Genomic DNA, 25345 nt, shown 5'->3' on the forward strand with positions numbered 1-25345 from the left:
GATTGGATTCATTCAAAAAAAAAGTTAGAATACGCTGAGTTCTAGATGATGGTAAATTTGTCTGAATTTTAAGTCTGGATTTTCAGTCCTATCTCAAAAATGCATGTTTTTATTCGATTTTTCAATTTGAAATTCTTCTAGTTGGAGCGAAAAACGTAAACAAGATTAACATAAAACTTAGTAACTTGTTACATATTTTGCTTTCTGTGGCATTTTATTTTTTTATGTTTCCGGCATTTTTTCCGCATGGGTCAATTCCCGATTTTCAAACGTTATTATTGAGCTAAATTATAAAAAAAATGTGTTCGAAACCAAATGAGATAAGTACTTCAAGGTTATGTCGTTTCTCAGCAAATCGATGTTTGATTTTTGAACTTTCGTTTTAATTGTTTTTGACAATTATTAGTGTGTTAGTACATAATACACAAAAAAAAGAAATTTGTTTTTTTAAGAATTTTTTTTTAATATCATTAATCAATTTTAAGTATCATCATCATCAATATGATTAGTTTTTTTTGATTAAGATAAACTCAATGGATAATATGTAAAGTCACGTCAAAAAAATCTCATTGTTCAATTTATTTTAAAACCACCTTCAAGATATTTGTAAAAAATAGCTTTTCAGAAAACAATTTGTGTTTGTTAGGTTTTTTTTTCATTTTCTCGAGATTCGTTTCAGCACGACGTGTTTTTCTGAAAAAAATGAGCTCCTTGTACAGATTCCAACATTATCTATTCTAGACTAGTATTCGCAAAGAAAGTGCACAACGGCTCAAAATCTTTCATTAATTAACGCTTTAAATACCAAGACTTAACGTATTAAAACTTCACAGTTGTGAAATGTTTATTTAATTTAAAAACTTTTTTTATTCTCTGCAGTGCGTGATTCTACGATGTTTCTTTGCTCGACAAATGTATCCGCTGAGTTCGAAAATCATTTTTTTACCCTCGTGAATATAAAATTCCGAAATTTCCCCGCTCTTCTCGAATGGCTAAAATCCTTAAATAAATTACTATCGATCGTAAAATTTCTATGAAAAAGTTACGTTATTATGAAATGAATGAATTTAAGGAATTAATATGTTTTTATATGGGGAAACATAATCCATAAATAATTTTCCCGATTTTAATTTGAAATTCCCGATTTTCTCCCGGTTTTCCCGGTCCTATTTTCAATTTCCGTTTTTCCCGGTTCGCTGGCCACCCTGACAAAATCATCTTTTTTTCGCCTATTATGTGTCAATCGAAACAAGGATTTTTTAATTCTCGAAGAATGATTTTTTATTGTAGTTTTGTTGTTTGGTTTATGCATTTGAGACATTGCTTAACATATAAAAAAATGAGCTAAAGGTAGATTTTTTTGGGAAAAAATCTCAAGGTTGTTTTCTAAAATTGAAATACTCATAATGCTGATTGGTCCCACGCCTAATAGGGGCCTAATCGGACTACAATAATTTCTAAGAATTTTGAAACATTTTCTAAGAATCACATCTGGATCAGCGAATTTTATTAAAATTTTATAAAGATTCGTAGCTATTCGTTGAAAATTGTTCAATAGGAACTGAGATCCAAACCTAAAAAATTATTTTAAAAAAAATTGCCAGAAGTTTAAATCGAAAGATTATACAAAAACTGCAACTTAATAACCAACTTCTAAAAAATTATGCTTTTACAAACTTGCTTCTTGCTGAATGACAGCTTAAGTTGTTAAAACAGCTGGAATTAGGTATGGTTCCTTCTGAAAACCTATGAACCAATCTCAGGCGGTACCCTTCAAGATTTTGATATCGACAAATCCTTTTTTTGCCACCTTACTGTACGGTTAAGGATAACATTGTTAAAAAAAGGCTAAAAATAATTTCTTTTTGCAAAAATACCAAAAGGTTCCAACTTTGCCAGACTTATTTGAGCGAAAACATGTATCTACTAAGACTAATGTACGAATATGAAAATCATAAGAGCATCATTTTAGTTAAATAATGTTTTTTCGAAAAAGTTCAAATATCATCAACAGTTAGGATTTTTTGGAACGCATTCTTTGATATGCTGTATCTGAGAGATGAATCAAGGATTTGATGGTATCTCCACTTACCGCTGTGATCCCATCGGATCCAGTTCAACATCCTTGGAAGGCTTCCTGGAAGGAAACAACCGAAACAAGTTAGTCCGATGGTATATGACATGTGATTGGATAGGCAACAGTAGAGGTACAAATAATAGATTTTTTTTACTGAGTTGCAAGGAGTGCCCTCAAAGATAACGTGCATCAGATTTGTGACAGAAAATTTTCCTCCCTCAAAATCTAGAAATGAAATTTGAATACCGCTACTCGAAACAGACGACGGGTGACAGGAAAGTATTTTTCGCGCCACAAGCTTTCCCGGAAATGATTCCCGCCTCAACCCTGCGGCCTTTCGGGTCCGAACCGGCTCGCTACCGGAAGTAGAAATAATATCGCTCCAACATTTTTGACCATTGGCAGGCGCAAAGTTTGCTTATTTCTTTTCTTTGCTTTATATTTCGCTGAAGCAACTGGGACAAAAAAAAACTGTGAATCAAAAGTTACTGGTGATATTTCCGGGGGAAAGTTCTCCCAGATGGAAAACTCCGAGCTCCGAGGGAAAATGGAACGATATGTCTTGCAACATTTCTGTTTCTTCTTTGTTTCCGAAACTTTCCTTACCCGTGGGAAATATGACAGAAGAATTGAGAGGAATGTCTTATAGTCTTACCAACAGTCAGTGTTACTTCCGTTGACTCAAATGAATAAACGAGCGTGACTGGGAACACTTGGTATAACATATTAAAAGTAAGTAATCTCTTTGGAAACAAAACGAGGAAGAACTTTTTGAATACCCGTAAAATGCTTGGAAAAGTTCTGGAGAAATCACAATAGTGGTTTGCATTTGTTTGGAAATGTGCTTTTGAATTTTTTCAAAGCCGCAAAACGTAAAAGAAATAGGTTCAAATGAAATCAAATGCTCTGAATTCGGCTTGGTTAATCTTCGTACCTGACAATTATCAATTTTTCGAAGATGATGGAAATAATTAGAGAAACATGAGATAGCAAAGGAAAAATAAACATATTCCGTAAACACCTATCATGCATTTTATGGAAAAGCTACAACAGCTAATAGACGGGACTTGAACCCGCAATTTCTGCTTCAGTACAACGGCGCGTTAGCCAATTACACCACGGTGAACGTTACGAAGTAGGCTCTAATATGCGTACAAGACTTTGTTTTTAGATTTAAAAAAATATTATCTAGATTGCAAGAAATATTTTACTAGATATTAAGGTCTTGTAGGGTAAAGAGTAAGTGTAAGAGGAATTGTTGATTAAGCTATGATTGACTTCTATCATCAAAAGATTATTGACTTTACCAGGAGAAAACTAGACAGATTTTAACCCTTTATCTAAAAAAATTCTAACAAAAAATTTAAATCCACTATTCAAATTTTAGAATGAGTGCAATATCAGACTCCAGAAACTAAAATGGAAAGCCAAAATTCCAGAGCTTGCAATGAAGAATTCAAGTTTTCTGCTTTGAATTCCAATTTAGGCCCTCAGAGCCAAAAGGGTATCAATGCATAAAACCCTCTGTGCGGTTATCATGTATTTTGAAAGATGTTTGAATAACATTGACAAAAATGTCCTAGTAATCCTTGTTTAATAAATCAGAGCTTTCCTTTAAGTTGAACAACTTGCAAATGAATATTACAATTAAAACATTTGGTACGTGAGCCCGAGCAGACTTCAATGACACAGATAGTAAAAATTCTACCAAAATGAGATATCAAAATCAAAATGATAGCATTTTTTGGAGTTTATTTTCAGGCGATAGCGCGACAAGGTATCATTAAGCTATCAAAATTTATTTTTTTCATATCAAAGTGAAACAAAATGAGGTATTAATAGCAAATTGAAAGCATCATTAGGTGCAGATTTTTCCATGACATCAAATCTAGATATAAAAAAGGCTCTTTGACTTTCATTTTATAGCAAAATAAAACAACCAACAACAGCTTAGTGTCAAAGTTATTGTAGAATTGAAGCTGAGAGCAGAAGCAGTCGTCATTGAGTTATCCCAAATTTAATGAAATTCAAAGCAAAGAACAAAATAAGATACGAAGCAAATTTTGGTAAAGAATTTGATCAATAGCAAAATTATGCAGCAAAGTGGTTAACTCTAATTTAAAAAATAAACAGTCATTTTCTATTTAAAAAAAACTTATAATGGCAATGCAACAGTTTAATTTACTTCTCCTAAAAAAAATGTTTGGCGTTCAATTGTATGCAATTAATCCAGTTCTGTCAAATGTTGGTTTCAATGAAGGTATTTTTGTTTTGATTTGATTATAGTCTTTATACCATCTTTATGGCATTCGCTATTTTATATCAACGTTGCATTTACTTACTTACTTAATGATCCCGCGCCGATCCTCCGGTGCATAGGGCCGTGGTAAAAGACCTCCACTGTTGACGATCCGGAGCCAGCGTCTTCACCTGGTCCCAGTCAAGATTCTCGTCGACAGTTCGGATTTCAGCGGCTAGGCTTCGCCGCCACGAGTTTCTGGGCCTGCCTCTTCTTCGATGACCTTCTGGATTCCAGTCAAGCGCCTCTCTGCAAATCTCGTTTTCATCTTTTCGCAGCGTGTGCCCAATCCATCTCCACTTACGTTCCCGAATCTCGATTTCTAGCGCCCTTTGATGACACCGGCGATGTAGTTCCTCATTCGAGATCCAGTTGCCAGGCCACCAAGCGCGGATGATGTTCCGCAGGCAGCGGTTTACAAAAACTTGCAGTTTTCGCGTCGTCACCGCATATGTGCACCAAGTTTCGCACCCGTACAGCAATACGGATTTGACGTTTGAGTTGAAGATTCGGATTTTTGTTCGTAGAGAGATCTGGCGTGACCGCCAGATGTTTCGGAGACTCGCAAACGCAAATCGGGCCTTTCTAATCCGGGTTTCGATGTCTTTCCTGGTACCACCATCAGGCGTTATCTGGCTACCAAGATACTGGAAGCACTCCACTTTCTCAACTTGTTGCCCAGCTACCATGAAACTGGAGGGATTTCCTGTGTTGATCTCCATCGACTTGGTCTTTCCGACATTGACTTTGAGACCTGCTGCCTTGGAACTTTCGGTGAGGTCGTCGAGTTTGCTCTGCATGTCCGGTTGTGTTTGGGCGAGCAAAACAATATCGTCAGCCAGGTCAAGGTCGTTCAGTTGCACCATTGTTACAGGATTCCACGGCAATCCTCGGTTCGGTGCACAGTCGATCGATCCAGTCAGAATCTCATCCATTACGATGAGGAAAAGTAGCGGTGATAAGATACATCCTTGTCTCACTCCAGCAGTTACCGGGATTGGTTCGGACAAGACACCATCGTGCAAGACCTTGCACGAAAATGCCTCGTATTGTGCTTCGATGAGATGGACTAGTTTCTCTGGGACCCCTCGTCGCCTTAGAGCCGCCCAGATGTTTTCATGATGAAGTCGGTCGAATGCTTTTTCGAAATCAACGAACACCAGCAGAAGAGAGTCCAGGAATTCGTTGATTTGTTCCAGTATGATTCGTAGCGTTGTGATGTGGTCCACACATGATCGTCCGGATCGGAATCCAGCTTGTTGCCGTCGGAGTGTAGCGTCGATTTTCTCCTGGATCCTGTTCAGGATCACTTTGCAGAGTACTTTGAGAGTTGTACAGATCAACGTTATGCCTCGCCAGTTACCGCACTCTGTCAGGTCTCCTTTCTTCGGGACCTTTACGAGGATACCCTGCATCCAGTCGGCCGGGAATGTTGCAGTATCCCAGATGTCAGCGAAAAGACGGTGCAACATTTGTGCTGACAGGGCAGGGTCGGCTTTCAGCATTTCAGCAGGGATGCAATCGATCCCAGGTGCTTTATTGGATTTCATGTTTTTGATTGCCGCTTCTATTTCAGCCAGCGAGGGCGCTTCCGAGTTGACGCCATTTATGCGACTTACTGTTGGCGCTTCAAGCTGCGGGTTCTGTTGGCCATCGCTATTCGTGACTCGAAAGAGTTGTTCGAAGTGCTCAGTCCATCGTTTGAGCTGATCTGTTCGATCGGTCAATAACTGACCTGCTCGGTCTTTCAGCGGCATTCTTGCATTAGTCCTTGCACCACTGAGGCGGCGAGAAATGTCATAAAGTAATCGGATATCTCCATTGGCGGCGGCTTTTTCCCCCTCTTCGGCTAGGGAGTTTGTCCAGGCTCTCTTGTCTCGTCTACAAGCTCGTTTAACTGCCTTTTCCAGCTCCGCATATCGTAAGCGGGCGGCTGCTTTGGCTGACCCGGTACATGCCTGCTCAATTCCGACTTTCGCCTTTCTCCGATCATCGACCATCCTCCAAGTTTCATCCGACATCCATTCACTTCTTCTTCCACACACTTTACCGAGAGTACCATGGCTCGTCGTGATAAAGGCATTCTTGATTCCACACCACTGTTCTTCGACTGTTCCGTCTGTCGGCAGCTCCGAGGCTCGGGATTCTAGCTGTTCAACGTATGCCCTTTTCACCTCTGGATTCTCCAACCGACGGACGTCGTATCGACACCCGACTTTCTCCTCGCGCCGTTGGACACGCGCAACTCTCAGTCGTATCACGCCAAGGACGAGGTGATGGTCAGATGCAATGTCTGCGCTTCGTTTGTTGCGGACATCAAGAAGGTTCCTTCTCCATTTTCGACTGATGCAGATGTGGTCAATTTGTGTCATAAGTGACCTTATGTGCTGGTCGATGGGGTTGCATTTGGCGGATATTTATTAAAAAAATATTCTGTACAACTGTGTTCGATATCGTTTAGCCAGTATTTTTCAAGGAATTTTGAGAGCACAAGAATGAAAACTTTCGATCTCCTTCGACACCAAAAAACGGCATCGCTGTGCTCTCAAAATTCATTTTAATATGATTTTAAAACGTGGTGTCATTAAGGTTTCTGTTAAACCTACTGTTGGCATGATTATGAAATTGAGTGTGAGCGAAAATTGAGATCCAAATTTAGGCATTGTACCACCTTGATTCGGGCAAAATGATATCAAACTTACCATCAGGGTATGATAGCAAAATTAGGTGTCATTTTTTTTCTATGAAAGAGCATACTCCGAAGTCACTCCGAAATTATCATAATACCTTAGAATAAAATCTCCCTAAATATCGAGTTCAATCAGCTGTAATATTATATGGCAGATGGTTCTCAATCTTCTAAAACTTATGGTGCGCTTTATGTCCCTTGTCATCAAGTTGAAGTAAGAAAGAGTTTTGACATTAATAAAAGTGAAACTTGAAGAATAAAGTGTAATGTAGACCGATGCAAAAAAATACTTTTTGCTACCATATGTTTTTTCGATGCCACCACAAGCATCAGTGTAAAATTTGAGATGATTTGGTTGATTCCTGAGTTAGCGCAACGCGTTTCAATTTTGTATAGAAATTTTTATGGAAGAAGAAATTTTTGTGCATAGAATCATCCAGAAAATCAAATAACCTTGAAATGAAGTTGGTCTTTGATTTTTGGTTTTGACTATTCTTAAGCTTAATTTTTGCTCAAGCATTTCATGAAAAAAGTTAAAACCATTTCAAAATAAAAAATCTCAATCCATTAAAAAGTATTTAATAACGGCAGACTTTGCTTACTAGAGCTTTTAATTATTTCATGAAATGTTTTTACAAAGGTTGTATAAATCAATTAAATCTCTTGCAATGAAATGCAGTTTTTTGAGAGTTTTTATTTTCATCCTACTGTTACACAGCTTTCAAATAAACAGTCAAAAACGAAGGAATAAAAAAACAGGAATAGAGGAATGTTTTTCATCCAAAGTTAATTTCTTGGAAATTCAATTCTTTATAAACATAATAACAATACCAAATATACACAATTAATGAGGAAACGGATTTCTAACATCATTTTCTTACTCATAAATTTCACACAAACTCAAAAAAAAAAAAATTAAATCAATAATATTTTCGGTATTTCATTAATAAAATTGTCAAAATTATGTTTCTTATTCCGAACTAGAAATTTGCTTCAAAATAATTTCATAAACGTCTAGTTGTAAAATTTGAAATAAATATTCAAAAAAAAAAAAAAACAGGAAAAAAATCAAATTCTAAATTAAATGTCAGCTTAGGTAAAATATTAACCATGATTAATTATTGGTATAATAATAATACCTGTTATTCATTATTCTTCTTAATTACATTTCTTTTCTTCATTTTCAGCTAAGGGTTGATTGAAAAATTCCACTGCAGTGTTTTGAATTTGAAAAAAAATCGATTGAAATGTGAATTTTTGATCAGGAAATAAATAAAGGTTTATGTTTTTGAAACATCAACAAATTTAGAATTGTTAAATATAGACAAACTAATCAAAAAATTTTCTAAAAATTCAAATATTTTGACTTTGAAAATCTGTGCTATAAAATTCGGTAAATTGATTTGAAAATTGAAATGAAATTTGATGATTGAAAAGACAAGTTTTTTAGCATTTAAGAAGAATTTTTTTTCAATAGATTTGTCTAACCATAAAACTTATTTATAAAATTAAATTGATAACTCAAGAGAGAAGCATTTTCTTGCATATGTTTCAATGATTGATATGGTAGATTTCAGCATCCTGAATCCTGTGCCTGTGCAAAACTTCAGCCAAATCGGACTTGATTTAGGGGTGCCTCAAAGCCCTAAAAAATCACCAAAAGCGGGACCAAAAACAGGTGGAAAAATATAAATTTCAAATTTTGCCTAAATTTATTTTTCAAGATATCAACAGATCTCGACATTTTAAGCCATTTTAAGCCATTTGGGATCAAAATTTAAATTTTGATTTTTCCTTTTTCCTTTGGTCCCTCTTATAATAATTTTTAAAGGTCAAAACACCGAAATTTTGAGCGCTTTGAGACACCCCTGAATCAAGTCCGATTGAGCTGAAACTTTGCACAGTTTTTGAGCCAATGTACAAAATGTACATGGTCGGTTTTTGAAAATTAAACATGACCCATTTGGCCGCCATTGTAATGAAAGTAGGTACATGTTGGAGTGTGTTTATCATACATCGAGATGATTAATGTGTAGGTACCAAAGGAGTGTGTTCGAAAAAAAAAATGCAACACTTTGTTTTGTGAATAACTTTTGAATGCATGGATGTAAATTGCTGAAAGTTTCAGCGAAGTTACCTGGTAATGTAATGTTTACATATGGACATTTTTGTGATGTTCTGTCAAGTGGTTTTTGAGGAAGCGTCTAATGAATAAATTTTTGTACTTTAATTTTTGGGCAACGAATGCGCCATAATGCGTACTATGAATAACCTTTTTTTTCTAATCAAGGTTTTTTTCAATTTCGGTTGCTATTTCATGAAGCTTGGCCGACAAAATAACTCATGATTTTGACTTTGGTCGAAATTATAACAAATTTTACCCGTAGTCCTCCTAAGGCACAAAAACAACATATTTGACTTTTTATCACTCCACCATCGTTTTTGCGCCATAGCACGATTCCAACTCCAACTTATACAAAGTAAAAATTTTGTGGGACCTAGGAAGAGGCTTTCAGACAAAATTGTCGCATTTGGAGACAGTTTTCTTTATATTTTAGCCATTCATCGTGTCAACCTTAATGAAATACTGAGTAATTGTCAGTTTCCACAGATAGTTAGCCTCCTCACGTGCAAGAAATCAGTTTTTTCCCCTCTAGAACTTCTCAAATGATTTACTATGTGAACTTTTGTCGGCTAGGATTTTTATTGGATTTTTTCAATGAGCTTCAGTTTTGGACGTTATCTTAAAAATCACGTGACAGATTGTCATCAAATTTTGTACACGTACACATTATATAACTAGGTAGCATCGCTAAGAATTTCATCAATATCCATCCATGCATTCAAAAGTTATTCATGAAACAAAGTGTTGCAGTTTTTTCAATACACTCCTTAACCTAATTTCCTTGTCTTTAAAAATAAGAATTTCTTCATCCTTTAAAAAAAAATGGATTAAATATAGAGAAATAATTTTGTAGCGACAAAAGGCTCGATTGAGCCCCCTGGTAATGGACGCTAATGCTTTTAAAATATAGAGAGGTTAACCTTCAAAATAGAGAAGGTTTTTTAGAATAGAGAGGTTAACCTTCAAAACTACACCCTTAGAAGAGGTTGCAAAAATCCAATGCCTATTTAGCAAATCTCTGTGCCGAAAATGCGCTGAAAAGTGTTATGTACCAAAGCTGACAGGATTAGAAAAGCACTACTGGTATAAAGACTGGAGCTCCCAAGCAAAATGGTGCATGACCACTACATTCAAGCGAAACAAGAAAAACATGTTATGGGATTATCATTATTTTGGATAATTCATCCCAGATAAAAAATAAGTAGTGAGAATCGAACTCACTGCAACATCTCATCTCGGCTTGGCAGTCCGATATCTTACCCAGTGCACCATCTGAGTCGGTCGGCATTGGCCGTCTTCCGTTTGGCCGGTGTATTTTTTCATCCTCTTTTGTCTTTGATGGGAATGGAGTGGGAATGGGAAACTAGAAACTGTTTGCTATTGCCGGCCGGCCGGTTTACATTCACACGCACAGCTCATCTTGGCTGGTGGTTTTTCGCCGTCGGTTGAAAAAAGAACGTTTTCATGCTGTGTTATCTTGTGATAGAATATGGGATATGTTTAATTTCTCACGTGAGCTTTCATCACGTCGAATAAAACATCTTAAGAATTCACAGAAAACTGCTGGAAAAGTTATCAAAACAACTTTAAATTTGTATTTTACATAGAGAATATATTTTCCAGGCTACAAATATTCTAAATGGAAAGATGTTGCGACTAGTTTATTTCAGCTTTTGTATTTTTTCCTAATAACAGATAGGACAGATTAGCGAAAACGGAGAGCTGTTTGTAGAATTTTGTGACTACAACAATATGGTGATTGGTGGATCGCTCTTCCCGCATCGACCTGCACATAAGGTCACTTGATATCCTGAGATGACCGAACAGAAAATCAAATCGACCACATCTGCATCAGCCAAAAATGGAGAAGAAGCCTTCTTGATGCCCGCAATAAACGAAGCGCAGACATTGCATCTGACCATCACCTCGTCCTTGGCATACGACTGAGAGTTGAAGAAACTCGGTTATCGATACGACGTCCTCCGGTTGGAGAATCCAGAGGCGAAAAGGGCAGTTTATCCAGCCTCTCTTGTCTCGTCAACTCGGAAGCGCCCTCGCTGGCTGAAATAGAAGCGGCAATCAAAGATATGAAGTCCAACAAATCGCCTTGGTTTGGGATACTGCAACATTCCCGGCCGACTGGATGCAGAGTATCCTCGTAAAGGTACCAAAGAATGGAGACCTGACCGCTGCTTTTCCTTATCGTAATGGATGAGATCTTGACTGGATCGACAATGGAGCAGCTAAACGACCTTGACCTGGCAGACGATATTGTTTTGCTCGCCCAGAGACAACAAGACATGCATGCAAACTCGACGACCTCACCGAAAGCTCCAAGGCAGCAGGTTTCAAAATCAATGTCGGATAAACCAAGTCAATGGAAATCAACACAGTAAATCCTTCCATTTTCGTGACAGCTGGGTGACAGGTTAAGAAAGTACAGTGCTTCCAGTATTTTGGTAGCCAGATAACGCCTGATGGTGCACCATGGTGGTACCAGAAAAGACATCGTAACCCGGATCAGAAAGGCCCGATTTGCGTTTGTGAATCTTTGGAACATCTGACGATCACACCAGATCTCTCTATGAACGAAAATCCGAATCTTCAACTCAAACGTCAAATCCGTATTGTTGTACGGGTGTAAAACTTGGTGCACATATGCGGTGACGACGCGAAAACTGTAAGTTTCTGTGAATCGCTGCCCGCGGAGTATCATCCGCGCGGTGGCCTGGCAATTGGATCTCAAATATGAAACTCCATCGCCGCTGTCACCAAAGGGCGCTAGAAATCGAGATTCGGGAACGTAAGTAAAGATGGATTGGGCACACGCTGCGAAAAGATGAGAACGAGATTTGCAGAGAGGCGCTTGAATGGAATCCAGAAGGTCATCGAAGAAGACCTAGAAACTCGTGGCGGCGAAGTCAAGTCGCTGAAATTCGAACTGTCGACGAGAATCTTGACTGGGACCAGTTGAAGACGCTGGCTCCGGATCGTCAACAGTGGAGGTCTTTTACCACGGCCTTATGCACCGGAGGATCGGCGCGGGAACATTAAGTAAGTAAGTAAATTAATAACACTCCTTGTTTACATTTTGTTTCATACGACGTAATGAAAGCTCACGCATGATTTGGTTTCTTTCAGACATACGCAATGCGGTCGCGCTTGGATGACATATCGATATGCTTAAATATCAAATTTCACAAACATCACTGTTGGGATGAATGTTTGAGGAAATAGAGGTTTGAATTTGAATATTTTTTTAATAGTTGAAACTATGTTTTTAAATCTCTAGAAAAGTTATCCTCACTGTTTTTCGTCATTGAACTTATGAAGTACAAACCTCTTTTCACATTTTCCAGTAAGAACCTTATTGAATGTTTCTTAATGAAATAGTTGATTGTGCACTTAAAAATACAGATTTAGACAAGGAAAGAATAATGACGATAAAATATGAACCAAAACACTCACCTGTCTTCGGTGGTGGTTGGCGATGGTGCTTTGCAAATCTCCTGATCATCCTCCTTTTCCTTCAGCATGGCAGAATCCTTCCGACGATGGCAGCGGGAACGATAAGCCCGAAACTCGAAACTGGCGACTAATCTACCGTATTATCTGCTTCTCAGCATCCACACCTATATGTAGATGCCCCTTGCCAACCTCTTAACACAAATGGATTTGTCCCACGAGATTATCACCGACGACTATTACTATTTGCTAGTCGACAGCTTACGGTTTGTTTCTGCTATCGAACGCCACAGATTCCTTTTGCATAGCTCAGCAGATAACAACGACGATGACGACGAAAGCAATACAGCACATACAGCAAGCACACTCACATCGACAATCTGATTTGTTCAGCACAAATACACCTGTGTTGCTGCGAAAATTGTTGCTCCAAAAACAGCACGTTCTGCTGCTTGTTATTTGTGCTGCAAACTACTCGGTATTATCGGCGAGGAGCACAATAACCATCAAAACTTTCACTTCAGATGATTTTGCTGCTGTTTTAGCAGCTATTTTTGTCAGCACCGATGATTACACTTCGGGGACGGGATGAGAGAAAAAAAAGGATCGAGCGTGCACAATTTTCCTCCATTCGACGATGACGAATCTCGCCCGGGAAATTTTCATTTTCACTGGATGCACATTTTTCCACTTTTTTCTTCGCTTTCTTATCTCGTGGGGTACCTTCAATTTAACACTTTAACGGAACGGAACTGTTGAATGGTTCGACGGTTGGATGCAGTCGAGAGTCACCACCCACCCATCGGGAGAACCCAGTCAAACGAGAAGCACATTAATGCGGATCATTGGTTTGATTTTGTGCTGAATGGTTTATTTGGCGCGCTTTACGATCCGGGATTTATGGGTGGAAACTTGATAAAAAAAAATGGGAAAAATTTACATAGTTAAACATAATATTGAGAATTTAAAAGAGGAGAATTTATTAATTCAAACACTGAGAATGCTGAATTGCGATGAAGGCAGGGATTTAGCCTTCCTCTTGGATTGAAAATTTCTGCCTGAAAGGGTTAAATTTTAACCAGGTTACCATTTTTGCTAAATATTTAATTGAAACTATAGATCTGATATTTATGAACATTTATGAACATTTCCTCTTGGAATCAGTTTATTAATTATTTTAAATTTTATTTTGTCGTTGTTTAAAGGATCACTCTCCCAAAAATCAATAACAACCTTTCCAAACTGTAACTCAAACTTGGTAAGTATTTAAATAATTGGATACCTACTTGGAACCAACTGATCCTTATCCGGAAGCAAAACAGTGTGGTTTTCGTAATCCGTTTTTAATAAGCAAGTTTTCACCAGAGATCAACTTTTAGCCGTTATTATGACCTGTTTGAAATACTGAGTACTTTTTTAAAAGACAATTGCACTTGCCAAGGTCCTCTGAAAGCATATGGAGGATCGAATCGATAAAAAAACTTTAAATATCTGGAGTAACTTATGTGTCCGTTTTACCCGACCTTGAAGTGTCCATCTTACCCGACCTAGCAACTTTTTTTTCAAGACGTTTGTTACGTAAGCCCCTCAACCAAAATTCGATGGTTTTCCTCCAGATGGTCAATGAGAGGCCTAATAAAGATTCCATCGTTGAAAACGCTTGAAATTTCCGATAATGTTGCGAGTTATGGACTATTTTCTGAGTAGAGAAAATTACATCGGATGGTGCAGCCTGAATGTGTTTGTTTGTTTTGTTTACTATTATGAGACCAAATCAACAAAGGGTCTCGAAAGTGTTAATACATCTAGGAAAACATATTCCCATCATAAGATATTTTCCAAACATTGTAATTTCTGAAATACTGCAAATGTCCATTTTACCCGTCACCATCTTTCATTTCTTCTAACTTTCTACCCGTCTATAAAAGTTCATAATCTTAAGATGTTCTTACTAAAATGGACATCACTTTTCACCGCTAAGGCCGATAAATTTATTTTCAAAGTTACCTATTTAAATGTTTCTTTTCAAAGTTCGTTCTTTATAAAGAGATTATACATGATACCTTATATAAGGATTTTGATTCATAATTAATATATTTTGTATCCAATCTGCGAGATAATTCGTCTTTCGAATTATGAATTTCAAAATCGAATTAGTGAGCATTTAACAAATGTATGTATGTATGTATGTATGGTTCCCCCATCGGTAGCAAGATCCAGCCTATGTCTGTGTGGCTTGGCCTTCGAATTACTTCTCAGGCTTCCACGGCCGATGGTTCGTCGAGGGAAGGCATCAAACCTTCAGAAACCTACAATGGTTGGCATTCCACTCCGCTTGCAATAGTAGACTGAGTCGATTTGGGGTCATTTTTGAATTTCTCAAACCCTGGGGTCTAAAAAGCTTCGTTTTGGTCCAAAACTCATCCATGATTTTTTGCATAATTTTTAAGTAACGTTTACATGAGTAAATTTGAACTTTTAGATTTGTATGGAAAAATTTAATATTTTGTACTGAAAAATCAACATCATTTTTTATTCTTCTGTGGAACCGAGCCAGCTGACAATTTTTGTGCCAATTTATTAAATTCCGAAAGGAAATTTTCCGCTGAACATTTTCGTAGAAGACCGTAACTTCGTATCTTATTAGGCAAAAAAGTTATTAGCTGCTTAGCAGAGGTATGTCTTTTCGCATTGATAAACAATAAATTCAATTGACATCCCTGCTGGGTGCCTGGCGAGGTATTGCATGGCTACTTTTCATGCTATACTTCGCGAGACTCAAGGAGTGATGTCAATTGAATTTATTATTTATCAATGCAAAAAGACATACCTCTGTTAAACAGCTAATAACTTTTTTGCCTAATAAGATACGAAGTTACGGTCTTCTACGAAAATAATCAGCGGAAAATTTGCTTTCGGAATTTAATAAATTGGCACAAAAATTGTCAGCTGGCTCGGTTCCACAGAAGAATAAAAAATGATGTTGATTTTTCAGTACAAAATATTAAATTTTTCCATACAAATCTAAAATTTCAAATTTACTCATGTAAACGTTACTTAAAAATTATGCAAAAAATCATGGATGAGTTTTGGACCAAAACGAAGCTTTTTAGACCCCAGGGTTTGAGAAATTCAAAAATGACCCCAAATCGACTCAGTCTATTGCAATAGTCTCTTCAGATTAACCTCAGATGCATTCCCTCTGAAATATATAATTTTTATACAATTAAACACATCTTACTTGTCGGCAACTTATGGGATTCGAACCCAAAAGATTTTCATGCCGATACCGGGAATCGAACCCAGTACGCCTTGAATTACCAGACTCGCGCCAGCCTATCCACTAGACCACATCAGCGCTAATTAGTGAGCATTTAACAAATGCATATTTTTTATAACCTTACTTTATTTTTTACTTGGTATTTTGTATTTTTATTTAATAGGTACGTTAAATTGCTGTTTCTTTGAATGAAGTTTGCGCATTTGCTTTTCTACTTTAAATTTATGTATTGAATTTAATAAAATTATATTAAAGTTATGAAAATGAAATTTATCATCTAAGACTAGCTGGCCCGGTGTGATTTGCTACCCCTTCCATGGAAAACCTTTCAATTCGTTGCGATTTTTATAATTACAGTAAACTTCTTTTTCATTACATTTTACCAATATTTAATCAAATGCAAACTGTTTCTCATGGTATTTGAGCTTCTAGATTGTATTGAGTTTCGACGTAACTCAAAGGTTTGAAGGTTGAAGGAGCAACTCTTTAGAAAAAAAGGAGGGATTTTCAATACAATAAATAAACTCTTAAAATAAAAAAAAAACGCCCCTTCTTGAAACGGTAGGAGTATTTAGATACAGACAAATTTGTAGATATATAATCAAAAAAATCGCCAAACTTTATGAAAACATCTTACTGTTATCATAGTCCAATGTTTCGTTGAATTTGTTAATACAGACCCCGTTCGATTTTTGGCAACATGCCTGAACATTTTGTGTTGCCAAAATTGAATGTTGCCAAAATCGATTGTTGTCAAAATCAAACGGTTTTTATCGATTTTTTTTCTCAAATTATCACAAAATAACTGTTTTTATAATACTTATCGGTATTTTAAGTCAATCTCCGACCATTTTTAATTGATTTTCTCATGTGTTTGATGCATTTTGCACTATTCCTGTTATGTTTATAATATTTGTGTCATATTCGCTGTTTTTGTGAATCTTCGTCATTATTTAGTGGTTTTTGGTCATTTTTATTCTTTTGTTTAATTTTATTTATTTATTTATTTTTTTTAAATTTTTATCTTTTGTCATTTTGAGTATTTTTTAAATTAAATAAAAAAACTTTTGTTTTTTTTTTGTTAAATTTTGCCAGAATTTCAGAACATAAAATTGTATTTATGGTGTTTGTCAGAACCTAAAATTCAGAACCTAAAATTGTATTTATGGTGTTTGTCTAAATAATAATAATCCTGTTATAGCGAAAACTAAAAGGTAATGTTATTTTTGAAAACCGTTCGATTTTTTCACATGTATGTATGGTTCCCCCATCGGTAGCAAGGTCCAGCCTTTGTCTGTGTGGCTTGGGCCTTCGAATTACTTTTCAGGCTTCCACGGCCGATGGTTCGTCGAGAGAAGAAATCACCTTCAGAGAACTACAATGGTTGGCAATCCACTCCGCTTGCAATAGTCTCTTCAGATTAACCCCAGATGCATTCCCTCTGAAACATATGATTATTTATACAATGAAACACATCTTATCTGTCGGCAACTTATAGGATTCGAACCCAAAAGTTTTCTTGCCGTTACCGAGAATCGAACCCAGTACGCCTGGGTTACCAGACTCGCGCCAGCCTATCCACTAGACCACATCAGCGCTCTGAAACCGTTCGATTTTGGCACTTGTTGCCAAAATTGAACGGGGTCTGTAATATGTATGTTACATATCTTGAATATGAGAGCCTTAATTCATTTAAAGATGATGCGTCTCTCAAAGCAACATATTAAATCTAATTTTGTGAAAATTTATTTGTCAATTCATAAAAAAATCTCATTTTGACAAAACGCTTATGTTCATCATTTTTAAACAAACATCCTTCGAGGATTGTAAAAAAAAATGTCAAGTTTTTGTTAAATTTGTATGGGAGGCCCTTTATTGCATTCGGAGAGGTTTGGTACTATTATAAAAACCATATCCGGTCTTGAAAACGGCTACACGACAATTTCTACGATGATCGGTTCTGTAGTTTCTGAAAATTGTTCGAATTGTGTCAAATTTATGTTAGTTTTGTATAGGACCCTCCCTTTTTTAAGTTAGATGGGGTTTTAAAATGTTCTAGAAACCATTCCTGATCTTGAAAACAGCTACACATCAAATTTCACGTTGATCGGTTCAGTAGTTTCCAAAAAATGTTCGAATTGTGTCATATTTTTATTAATTTTGCATGGGAGCCCCACTCCTTCAAGTCGGAGCGGTTTGAAGGTAATTTAGAAAACATCCCCGGTCCCAAAAACTCTTACATACCAAGTTGCTGATGAATGTTTTTTTCCACGAGGTGGGGGTTTGTTTATCAGTAAGTTCTCCCATATTAAGTTAAAAAAAAAACAAATATACTAACAAAAATGTAGCGGACTAATCAGCGAATAGTTTTAAGTCCTGGTTTTAAGTCCTAGATTGCAGCACTATCTTGCAGTTAAACAAAATTAAGACACATTTTCGGACCGATAATCAGCATAATTTTGTACTTTTCGATGGAGCTTGAGGAACCAGGCGGCTAGTAGTATTATTAATATGAATTGCAATTGAATCGGAAGTGAAGAAGAGCAGATAGTTCGATAGTGGTAAATTCTTGAGCTGGTGATTCTTTGCAAATCCAGAAAAGCTTTTCTCAGCTCACCTCCTCCAACAAAACTGTGTTGGAAAAGTTCCTCAAAACGATGAATATGGGTCAAAATATATCCGGAAAATCAGTATTGAGACAGTGCTGCTATCTACGACTTGAACCTGAAAAAGTATGGTTAACTGAGTCAATGAAGTCAATGAATTCCAAACTGTTTTTTTTTCTAATTCAAAATTAACTCAGAGCTTTTGTTTTGTTATTTTACCTAATGTTCACGAAGAAATTAAGCAGTTTGATGAAGTATTATAGCTCAAACGTCAAATTCCTTCGGGCTAGAGGAAAATCTCTTTAAAACCCCTTTAAAATCCTTGGAATACTAGAAATCCCCATAAAATGTAGTTATCTATTCAAATAGGTCGTTGGAGCATTATTATTCCAATTTACACAGTAAATTTTGAGAAATATTCTTATTTTACACTTTTTTCATATTTTTGGTCCTCTACGCCAATTGCTTCATCAAAAAAAAAATGCTTTTTTTCCCTTTGATCAATTTGTAATAAATTGTTGAATAAAGTTTTGAAGATTTTCAATCATTTATATTTTAACAAGCAAAATAGCACATAGTGGTACTATTCTTGGCCCTTATGCTGCGGCGCGTGACGTGATGATTGTCACCTCACCTCGAAGTCACCGTGAGATTTGTCACCTTATTCCCGAAGTCGATGCGGGTAAAGTGACAGTGGTTCATTCTAGGTGAGTGACCCAATGAACACATCTGTCAAATCGGAAAAATTTTCTTGGTTTGTTTTGATTTCGACCACGATTCTAAATTTCGGAAGAAACTTAAAGAAAAGTTAGTTGAAATTTCGGTGCGAAAATAGTCGCGATCGATTGGTCCTCGTTAAGCAAACATTGTGAGGTTTGTGACAAAGCTGATGTAACCTAATTTTCGGGAATCGACAACTGCTGCCCCGACATACCAGAACAGTGGAAGCCAGATCCTGATGGTACCAATCACCAGGATTTCTGTTAGTTGAAAAATTATTGGACGTACCATCGATATTTGTGCGTTCGAAGAGAGCTGTTGATCAAAAATCGAAGGTTCCAGATTAATATGAAGCCAACGGCAATTCGGCTAAATACGGAAAGGATGGATGTCCGATTCGAGCCAGTCAAAGGGTGTTTATGTTTGGCGTTCTATAAGAGGAATTCCGCTGACGGCTTAGATGGATTATTTCAATTTTTCGATGGCAGAGGAACGAAAACAACCAAACATGTCCGCAAGGCTCTCCGTCAACAAAAAAACCAGAGGTAAAAATAATCCGAAAATTTTTAAAGTTTTCGACCTAATTTTCTATTATTGTGCTTTCTAAGACAAATCAAATTTTCGATGGAAATGTTTAAAACATTTAAAAAATGCTAGAAAAGTTGTTTAATTATTCCCAAAACTATCATACTCATTATTCCGCTTTACACAAATTTTTAATTAAAGTTCTAACTCGTCACCACCTGAAAAGGTACCGACAATTGTCACCTAAAATCGTCACCCGAATGCGACGATTCTCACCCACGGTGACTACGAGAGTAGGGTAAGAACTCACAAAGTTCATCCGAAGTGACGTTCCTCACCTAAACCGACAACTGGAATAAAGTGACTTGGGTGACTCGATTATCATCACGTCACGCGCGGCGCAGAATAAGGGCCCTTGTTTCGCTCACTGTATGTATAAATGGTTTTGAATTTTGTGTTTGGTTCCAAAAATCGCTCATTTTTTTTTGATAAAACTTTATCAAAATACATACTTCGTTTTGGACTTAAAAATACTCAATTCGAGCATTTTTGATTAGTTTTAGCAAAAAAGTTAATAAATCCAGCCTTATTTCAGCAAAATGAGGGCAACGGGCTGTATCGGACATTTCACAAATGGCGTTTAAAACATCCATGCAAGTCCGTGTAAAACAATCTGGAAAGGTTTAAAAATAACATACACCGTCTTAGCCAATTAAGACTTTACAGACTGAATAACTATTGACAACTTAAGATTAACATTTTACATCCAGTATCGAGATGGGAATCGAACCCATGCCATCGGTGGACCAACGATTACCAATATTTTTTTTTTAATCTGGCCATTTATATGAGTTTGGGTCGTGTAATTTTTTGGAAATTTAATACTATAGTTTGAAGATGATCTTATTTTAAATCCGAACTTAAAATTTTATTCTAGAAATAATTAAATAAAAATCATTATTGACATGAATTGATTTCATAATCCAGAATAAAAATTCTAATAATTCTAATAATTTAAAGTGCAGACTACTGAATTATAATTAAAAGTGATATTTTATTCCGAGGGTCGTTACAACAAAAGGTGAGTATTTCTAAAAGAAATTAAGAATAGTAAAAAATATTTAATACCGGTGCTTCTTATCATTAAATTAAATTTGCAATTCAATTTAAGATTTAGTAATCAATCCGACTCGTGCTGAAAAGATCTACTATGTGAAACTTGTTGCATGAATATATTAGTTTAGGCATTTTTTTTCATTGTGTTGACTTTCGCTTTCGTCAATGTCTTTCAGTTTAAGGGCGAGGTTTGGTTCTGGCGGGTTAAATACATATTTCAACACCTTGCGGATCATATACGAGATAAGGTACACCGGGGTAAGTGTGGACGGTTTTTCGTAAAGTTTAAAATTAAAAAATCATTAAAAAATCAGCAGTGGATCAATTTTAGTAAAATTACGTTTAATGTTATGTAGAACATGTTTTTTTTACAAACGCTGAAGAGATGAGCTTGATAGAAGCAAAGCAAGAAAAGTTAACATGTTAGTTGTTATGGACTGCTGGTGTCTTTACTTACCCCGCTTTATGTGGTAAGTGTGGACGGTAGATTTTTGTTTTGATTTCCCAGGAAATTTTCAACAAATTTGTATTTTCTTGGTTGAATACCATACTTTATTGCTCGAACCGTCCAAAAATTTTAAAAAAAGTTCAAGGTGCCCTTAGTAAGGCATTTTTCAACGATTATTGTGTGCAATTTATGTTGCAACACACGAGATCCGATTTAATTGAAAATATATACTTTTTCTAGAACAAACAAGTACTTGACCCAACTTTTCATGATCCGAATGCTAAATATAGCTAAATTGTACTGGATAAAGGACAGAAAATTTAAGAAATAGGTAAGCATTAAGTCTAGTCTGTAACCCAGGTAGGGCTTGGAGACAAAATTTTAGTTTTTTGTAAATAAATTTTTTTTTCTCCATTTTTAACCGCCATTTATCATTCTAATTGGTTGTTTCAAATGTAAGGATTGTTTCAATGTAGAATTTTTTGTCAAGGGCCAGCTAGTTTACGAGAAATTTGTAATTGAAAAAGATGCACATCAACTCCGTCGTAGTTAAAAATATAAATTCCCAAAAAGTCGCTGAAAACATTCGTTATTGACGGAATGGTACCTTTTTCACCGTTTTTGGATAGATTACAAGTAAATTGAACATTCCGCATTGAAGCCTGAAAAAATAGTGATCAGTATTGTTTGTGGAGCCATCGTCCACACTTACCCCGGTGAACCTTATCTCGTTTTTTCGCTCGCCATGGTTGTTCTAAACATAGGCACAACTTAAAATGTTATGAACTCGTCAATGACACTTTACTCGTTAAAAAATAAACACAACATTTTTGGTAACTCAAAGAGACTAAGTTTGTAACATTTAGTCTAGTGGTTTTTGAGAAATAGAGGGTTGAAACCTCATTTTTACGGCACTAGTATAAAAAGATTTGATCATTTTGGAATTAAATTAGAGAAAGAAATCATTTATTTTAAACAGACCGGTAATTTTGACATTTTAGTCTAGACAGTAAACTAATTAGTCTTAAATGAGTTGTTTCAAGATTCAACTATTTTCAACCCAATAGGAATGATGATCCCATATTTCTAAACTCATCTACTGAAACATTCAATAGGTAAAGTCTTTTATGTCAGGTTAGTGAATTTATTCCTTTGACCCCGCAGCCAACTCGTGGTACGATTTTCCGCGAACAGTCACACAAAATAGAGCCATTCAAATGTATCGCTCGCGTCATAGAATTTACCACTCAATTCAACCATCTTTATCTATTCATCGCACCACCCCCATCGTTTTCCCCATCTTCCTTTCCATCCCGATTTTTTCTCCATTCAATAACAACGCGGATTCTGGCTGCGAGTGGTTTGAAAATTTCAATGAAATCCGGCGGAGACACTGCTTGGTTGCTTTTCACATGAATAATGCACACAGTGTGCGCAACTTGTAACATTTTTTTCTCGCTCTAGGTTTTTTTTCCACTGTTCACCCTCTCCATGAGCCGCAGAAACCTACATGTTTCTAGTCGAATCAGAACATGGCCGTGTTTTGTCGTGTCTCTCGCTATTTCTGCTGTTTTTTGCCGCTGGTTCCAATTGTTCACAGTATTTTGGAGCTAGCTTACAACTTGTTGTCACATTTCGATGGTGGAATTTCATTCAACGCTTGTCTGAAAATAGAACACAAAGAAAGGGGAGGATGTTACTTTTTTTTCTTCTCGAATGGGACAATTGATGCGTGGAAAAATTAATGGTTTGCACTCGAAAGCGATGCGTTTTCTAATGTTTTTGTTTTAGTAAGAGCGTATGGAGTACAGCTGACACAAATCCAAAAATTTTATGGTTATTTTAGTTTTTAGGAAACTCATCTTGAGACTCTGTTTGCAGAATCCTGAACATATGTCTTTAGTTGTTCATATTGCTGTAATCGTGGTTAATAATTTTACTTTCAAGAAAATTAATGTTCTGTTTAATAGAATACAATCTACATATACTCTCTTACGCACTACGGACTTTTATAAAAAAAATATTTTGATAGTCTTCACTCTGATAGTAAAACCCTCAACATTTATATTTTAACTTTATACTCAAATTTGATTCAATTCTATCATTAAATCCATAACTGAAGTAGTAATATGAAATTACTCTTTGTATCTGCCTAAAAGTGTAATAAAATGGGACTCCATGCCAAAAATTATCCACTAGTATCAAGTCCCAGCAGTGTGGAACAAACTGTGAAGCTTGAAATTTTATTTACGCATATTATACTGGAACAAATATCAATTTCTTCATTTGTCAAACCCGAAGGGAGGATTTCACTTTTTGCCTTCTTGATTTTATTGATTTTTTCGAAAAAAAATTACTTGATTTATAGGTTTTGTGTATGCAATTCTGTTGCATTCAAGCTTTCGTGCAATTTATTCCAATTTATTACCCCCCCCTCGCGATGTTCCAACTCCAAGTGGCAAAAGAAGGATTTGAAAATTGTTCCGGTCTTATACGCTGCTCTAAATGTTCTATTCTACATCAAACTCTTTCAATCATTCCTGCTACTTTTGACTCAAACATTACTTAAAATAAAGGAGGTGATAAAAATTATGAATTTTAAATGAATAACATAGACTTCAGGCCTAATAGCGCTGGCTAAACAGCTACGATTTTCAATTTAAAGTTAAATGTTACTATAGGGTGTTGAATTACATCTAAGCACGATTTTGATACAACCCTGCTCATTTTGTATGGCGTTTAAACAGCTGTTTCCTGCTGTTTCCTGCTGCGATTCACTTAAAACTTTGTGTATCGTGAGCTCCAGTCTTCCATAATTTTCATGAAAATGAGAAGCATTTTCCCGGAAGAGCGCAAAAAAGTCGTGTTGGAATGGTGTACTTTTCGCTGAGTCAGTTGGCGAAAGTATGGAGATCTTCGTGGACAAAAAATAATCTAGGCGGAAACCGGGTTCGGTGGCCAAAACTTTGGACCAGAAAGTCATGCGTGCTTACGCCAGCAAGAGAACTGCCCAGTTTGGGGTGTGGCCAAAAAGTGGGATCCCCTCTCAGCACCATCCATCGTGTCAAGGTATGATTGAGTCTTAAGACATATAAGAAGCAGAAGAAGTCGAAGCGAAGTCAAAGTACATTACAGTAGTATTAGAATGTTAGGACTGGCAAAGCATTGACGGAACGGAGGCATCAATTTTAACATATTTATAGAATTCCTTAAAACTGTGTGGTGGGGTGTTCTAAATTCAAATAAGGCTGAAAATAATAATACCAAAATACACAATAAACTAGGAAATTGATTTCTAACACCATTTTCTTACTCATGATTATCACACAAACTCTGAAATTAAAAACTCTACTGATAAATTAAAACAAAATTTTCAAAACAAATCATAATGGAAGTTTCGAATGAATGCTAAAGGGTGATACGGTCAAAATTTGGTCAATATCAACTTGACGTATTTCTTTCAATTTTGCATTTAAAAAACCTGAACACTTCTCATTTTGAAGGTGTGTGTGTGTAGAATGTTGCTCCTATTTTTATTTTGGAATTCACCCTTCAGTTGTCAAAATGCCGTCCAAGGAAGAAGAGCAGCGTATCAAAATTTTGCTCGTGCATCGCGAAAATCCGAGCTACTCGCTCGCAAAGCTGACAAAATAGCTAAAAGTTGCCTAATCAACCGTTACAAATGTAATTAAAGTGTTTGGGAAACGTTTGTCGACAGCCAGCAAGTCTGGATCGGGGGGTGGAAATCGAAAACCGGAAGCCGCTGAGACGACAAAGAGAATTGCCGTTAGTTTCAAGCGAAATCCTAACCTCTCTCTCCGATATGCCGCAAATAAGCTGGGTGTATCGTCTACAACCGTGCATCGAGCCAAAAAACGAGCCGGACTATCGACTTACAAGTAGGTAGTGACTCCAAATCGCGATGATAAACAAAATTCGACGGCCAAAGCGCGATCCCGGAGGCTGTACACGACGATGCTGACGAAGTTTGACTG

At 36.4% G+C, this 25345-nt stretch overlaps 1 protein-coding gene across 7 annotated transcripts in view; it reads right to left on the reverse strand.

Moving 5' to 3' along the window:
* The window catches only part of LOC129750921 (uncharacterized), a 296065-nt gene that overhangs the window by 84119 nt on the left and 186601 nt on the right, over positions 1-25345 (reverse strand). For 3 of the 7 annotated variants that reach the window (XM_055746118.1, XM_055746116.1, XM_055746122.1), the window contains 3 exons: positions 22861-23014; positions 12659-13566; positions 2093-2137 (listed from right to left, as the gene is read on the reverse strand). In XM_055746118.1, coding sequence (XP_055602093.1) covers positions 2093-2137; positions 12659-12726 — 113 coding nt within the window. In that variant the 5' untranslated portion in view covers positions 12727-13566; positions 22861-23014. Of the gene's footprint in view, positions 1-2092; positions 2138-12658; positions 13567-22594; positions 22613-22860; positions 23015-25345 lie in introns of those variants that run through there. The other 4 variants (XM_055746119.1, XM_055746120.1, XM_055746121.1 and 1 more) reach the window with 3 other exon arrangements.

The sequence above is a fragment of the Uranotaenia lowii genome, chromosome 3, assembly GCF_029784155.1.
Source record: "Uranotaenia lowii strain MFRU-FL chromosome 3, ASM2978415v1, whole genome shotgun sequence".
Classification (NCBI taxonomy): Eukaryota; Metazoa; Arthropoda; class Insecta; order Diptera; family Culicidae; genus Uranotaenia; species Uranotaenia lowii.